Source organism: Nerophis lumbriciformis, linkage group LG34 (assembly GCF_033978685.3).
Source record: "Nerophis lumbriciformis linkage group LG34, RoL_Nlum_v2.1, whole genome shotgun sequence".
In the NCBI taxonomy this organism is placed as follows: Eukaryota; Metazoa; Chordata; class Actinopteri; order Syngnathiformes; family Syngnathidae; genus Nerophis; species Nerophis lumbriciformis.
The window spans coordinates 18,696,970-18,702,500 of NC_084581.2; the positions used below are offsets into that span (position 1 = coordinate 18,696,970).

General features: G+C 43.4%; 1 protein-coding gene across 2 annotated transcripts in view; it reads right to left on the reverse strand.

The window, feature by feature from the left end:
• Positions 1 to 880: 880 nt before the first annotated feature.
• Positions 881 to 5,531, reverse strand: part of wasf1 (WASP family member 1) — a 114,459-nt gene continuing 109,808 nt past the window's right edge. For both annotated transcript variants that reach the window (XM_061929845.2, XM_061929844.2), the window contains 2 exons: positions 5,286 to 5,531; positions 881 to 2,099 (listed from right to left, as the gene is read on the reverse strand). The exon at positions 5,286 to 5,531 is cut by the window's right edge and continues 305 nt beyond it. In XM_061929845.2, the coding sequence (XP_061785829.2) occupies positions 1,942 to 2,099; positions 5,286 to 5,531 (404 nt within the window). In that variant the 3' untranslated portion in view covers positions 881 to 1,941. The remainder of the gene's footprint in view (positions 2,100 to 5,285) is intronic.

Genomic DNA, 5,531 nt, shown 5'->3' on the forward strand with positions numbered 1-5,531 from the left:
GTTCCTGGAGTGATGAATCACGCTTTTCCATCTGGCAATCTGATGGACCAGTCTGGGTTTGGAGGTTGCCAGGAGAACACTGCATTTCGGACTGCATTGTACCGAGTGTGAAATTTGGTGGAGGAGGAATTATGGTGTGGGGTTGTTTTTCAGGAGTTTGGCTTGGCCCCTTAGTTCCAGTGAAAGGAACTTTACATGCCCCCAACCTTTTGGGAACAGTTTGGAGTAGGCACCTTCCTCTTCCAACATGACTGCACCAGTGCACAAAGCAAGGTCCATAAAAACATAGATGACAGAGTCTGGTGTGGATTAACTTGACTGGCCTGCACAGAGTCCTGACCTGAACCTGATAGAACACCTTTGGGATGAATTAGAACGGAGACTGAGAGCCAGGCCTTCTCGACCAACATCAGTGTGTGACCTCACCAAGGCGCTTTTGGAAGAACGGTCGAAAATTCCTAAAAACACACTGCGCAACCTTGTGGACAGCCTTCCCAGAAGAGTTGAAGCTGTAATAGCTGCAAAAGGTGGACCAACATCATATTGAACCCTATGGGTTAGGAATGGGATGGCACTTCAAGTTCATATGTGAGTCAAGGCAGGTGGCCAAATACTTTTGGCAATATAGTGTATTTAGGATATGACAGGCTACTTGTGCGAATGCGACATGTATTGACCATATGTGACAAGAAGAGCTCCTCCTCTTTAAAGTGACAGCGACGTTCATTTCGTGACAAATGTTAAGTTAAAAAGTTAAAAGTACCAATGATTGTCACACACACTCGGTGTGGCGAAATGATTCTCTGCATTTGACCCATCACCCTTGATCACTTCGTACATACCCTGCCTTTCCTTCCCAACCCTTTGACTATTATAGTTTGTAAACATACTTTTTTCCCACCGGTGGGCAAATAGGGTCCAAGTTAATATGTCAAGGAGGATTCATTAGAGTTTTATTAATTCAAGCAAACTGTAACAGTTACATAAGTTACATGATATTAATCTTTTTTTCTTCTTCTGTCTTCCGAACCAGGCTTTTCTGCCGCCTTTCCCCATCCCCTCCGTCCTTCCTCATCCCCCCAAACATAGAAAGAGCAAATCCATACAAGCGCAGGCAAGTAAGTAGTAACGGCACGATACATTCATCAACTCAACGACACGTGTTGTTTTTTGTACGGACGATAAGGCAAGTCGAAGAAAGAACAGGACAGACAGAAATGATGGCAGAACGTCTTGATCACACAAAACTGTTTTTTTTCTCGTAGAAGCAAACGAGGTAAGGCCTCGTTACACAGTAAAGGGTATCTCTGTGTGTGTGGAGGGGTAAGCTGCCTTCATTGTTGGTGTATGAATTGTACCTGGACTAAATATTAATTTGGGACAACTACAGCGGCATCCACTCACAGGTGTCCATGTTTGTGACAAGTACAATACTCTTAAAAATAATGGCTCAGAGATTCGTCTTTCCTGATATGGACAAGCATGTGCGGCCCTTGGAGGACGCCACACCACCTGGACAGGGAGAGACGCTCCAAGCGTGTATTTCCCTGGGGTTAAAGGTCGTGCAGTCCCTCGATCAAACACACTGTTTTTGTTCTGAGGCTACATGAAGCAATAGAGCCTGAGAAAACTGCAGGTATGTTGATAAAAACAAAAAAGCAGGAAAAAAAAGAGCATGTAATATTATTATATCCATCCACTAGGTGGCGAAAATGTGCTAAAGAACTAAATGCAACATGCCTTCATGTCTTTTTTTTTGTTTTCTTTTATACATTACAGGTAAGACACAAAAAAAAGAAAAGGAAAAAGCGGTTCTTCTTAAAAGAAAACAGAACGGAATGAAGTCCAGAACCACTAAAAAAGACCACAACACGGACAGCAATGGAAGTTCTCCACGACAAGACAGACGCAAAAGGAAAAAAGGTGTCCGCAGGCTGGCTATCATTCCATCCAGTCCCCCTCGTCAAACTCTGACTCGTCCTCCGAGTCGGAGTACTCCACGGCGATGCGTCGGGACAAGATGGTGGCCACGTCGTTGCCCACTCGCTCGTGTTTAGCCTCTTGCTCTCGCTGCTCCTCCACCTTTCGCAGCTGAATGCCTAAAGAAGGTGAGAGAAAAGTGGAAAAGGTAAGGCTTAAGACACGTATAGAAAAGTACCTCAATTTACCTGCTTAATTGGTTCTGTGACTCAGTACATGTCCATGCACTAAATTAGTCCGATTTCTCAAATAGTTTAGCTCTAAATAAGCCTCCAGCTACAACCCATGGAAACACCTTAATCCGATCGTGTTCGGTTTTGAAAAATCAGACTAACACACCTGGATTATGGGACTGAAAACCAGATGTCTCTAGTGGATGTGTGCCGCCCAAGGGGACTCTTTGTATCGCGCATGCACCAGTCTTAATGCGCGGGATGTAACCCGGAAGCAGATACAATTCAATAATAACAGAAGCAAAAATTGTAATGAAGAGGAAACTGTTTATTTGCGTCACAAATTAAAAGAATGGAACATTCTGAAGTGCATCGAAAGAAACATTATTTAGGTAGGTAGCTAAGGAAATGACGACTAGGACTCCCGAACGAAATACAAATGAGATGGGCGAGAATGAAGCAGGTATATTACGAGGCAAATAAGAAAACGTACACAAACCTCTTGACGCTGCATTAGTGCACTTCAAACTGATTACCAATAACTCTGTATTCCACACTACTGGCAAGCTTGTACAGAACAGTAACAACCCTCATCTAGAACAGTATCCGCCAGGGCACGCACTGTCTTTTGCTTCGGTTTTAAAAAGTGACCACAGAACTTTCCTCCAGAAGGTCTTATCTTTGTCCATGGGATGTCAGATGAAACAAAAATTGAGCTGTTTGGCCACAATACCCAGCAATATGTTTGGAGGAGAAAAGGTGAGGCCTTTAATCCCAGGAACACCACCCTACCGTCAAGCATGGTGGTGGTAGTAATATGCTCTGGGCCTGTTTTGCTGCCAATGAAACCAGTGCTTTTTCAGAGAGTAAATGGGACAATGAAAAAGGAGGATTACCTCCAAATTCTTCAGGACAACCTAAAATCATCAGCCCGGAGGTTGGGTCTTGGGCGCAGTTGGGTGTTCCAACAGGACAATGACCCCAAACACACATCAAAAGTGGTAAAGGAATGGCTAAATCAGGCTAGAATTAAGGTTTTGGAATGGCCTCCCCAAAGTCCTGACTTAAACGTGTGGACAATGCTGAAGAAACAAGTCCATGTCAGAAAACCAACAAAAGTAGCTGAACTGCACCAATTTTGTCAAGAGGAGTGGTCAAAAATTCCACCAGAAGCTTGTGGATGCTACCAAAAGTGCCTTATTGCAGTGAAACTTGTCAAGGGACATGTAACTAAATATTAACATTGTTGTATGTATACTTTTGACCCAGCACATTTGGTCACATTTTCAGTAGACCCATAATAAATTCATAAAAGAACCAAACTTCATTAATGTTTTTTGTGACCAACAAGTATGTGCTCCAATCATTCTATCACCAAAAAATTAGAGTTTTAGAAATTATTGGAAACTCAAGACATATATTCCTCATGCACTAATTGACTCAAAGAGTGCGCACTTGCCGCACGCTCTCCCGACACTGCGGCGCGAGTGCGATGATGTCACGTTATCGATGGGAAAATGCATTTTTAGACAATATGATTTGCCTGAACGGCTAGGAGACCCCAAGAGTAACAAGCGGTAGAAAACAGATTAGAAAGGACAAATTTTTTTTTTTTTAATTGAGACTTCCCACAGGCCGAATTTTGGATGCTGGCGGGCCGTATTGGGCTCGTGGGCCTTAGTTTGAGGACCCCTGATCTAAACTTTACCGCTGCCGGGTATTTTTTTCTATACTTTTATTGTCATATTTGCGCAGATTTCCCTCCATGCGGCCCCTGAGCTAAAATGAGTTGTACACCCCTGATGTACAATATTACAGTATATGTAACAGCTGCAGCAAAAAAAGGGGCAGCATAAAATAGAGAGTAAATCCAGCAGAGACTTCCCGCGGGCCGTATTTTGGACGCTGGCGGGCCGTAGTTTGCACTAATATGTGCTAAAAGGAAATAGGCGCACCCTGTGTATGGGAGGCACGCGGCATATGCTCAATAGTCAAATTTGATAAGAGGGTGTGCATGGACACTGGGACATTACATATAGGTGTGAAAATTCAAAAAATAAACTATTTGAGTAATCAGACTAATTTGGTGCATGGAAACATAGTGAGTGAGCTCTTAACTCAAAACATTCGTATCTCCAATAAACGTCTCAAATTGTAATGAATTGAAATCCATTTAGTTGGTGCTCGACACTCCCAAAACAGCACAATTTGTAACACGTAACTGCCATTAATCCATTTTCTACTGCTTATCCCTCTCGGAGAGGCGGGGTGTCTGGAGCCTACCCCGGAAGGCAGGGTTCATCCTGAACAAGTCGCCACTTCATCACAGGGCCAAGATAGACAAACAAGCATTCACACAATAGGGCCAATTTAGTGTTGCCAATCTATCCCCAGGTGCATGTCTTGACATTTTAAAGAAAAATGCACCTTTAAATAAGAAATATAGTATACAAATACAATACTACTAAAAACTACAGTAGCTTAATGAAGTAATGTAATAAGAATTTACTTTGGAGAATGGACTTCTAGGGCATTTCTTTTCAGCTGCCTCCTCGTCAAACACACCATTTGCAGCTTTTTCATATTTTCATGGATAAATGACTAATTTTGATCATTTATTTATTTAGTTCAATAAATATCATCCGCTTCCTCTTTTCTGCATTGTCCTTCACACTCACTTGCTTCCTTCCCATGGTTGAAAAACTAAGTTATGTCGATCTGTAGCAATAAGCTAATGCTAGCGAGGTAAAAACTATTTTTTGAGGTGGATCTTACAGGGTTCACTGTGACATTTACTACGCCAACTACTGGCGGGGATGCTTGTAACTCAAATTTTTGCTTGCAACTTAAAGCATAACAATTCGACGAGAGACAGCTCTTATCTGAAAACGTTCTTAAATTGGAGCACTCTTAAGTCAAGGTATCACTGTAGTTGCGTTTTAGGCACTGAAATACAGTTGTTTGTTACACAATGCAACATATTTTAATCAAACAAACTAATCGATAGATTACTAAAATAATCAATGGCTGCAGCCCGAGCTGAGTGAAGAAAATTAAGATTTGAACAGCTACACAGAAATGATAGCAGTGTTGTTTTTAAAAAGTTTGTAAAAGTCTCCAGAACACGCCCACCTTTTCGTATGGCCTCCAACAGAACACTGCGAGCATCGCTGATAGGTGGCAGGTTGGCAGGATGGTGCCTCTTGGCTCCCATATCGTGCATGGAGTGGTGAGGCGGGGATGCCATCGCCCCCGCCGACGGAAACGCCGGCACAGGCGGGGGCCCCGACGGGCAGGGTGAGGAGCTTCGCGCTCCGGCGAGGGGCAGAGGAGGAGGCGGCGGCGGAGGAGGCAGGACCGTGCCATCCGCCCCCAGGC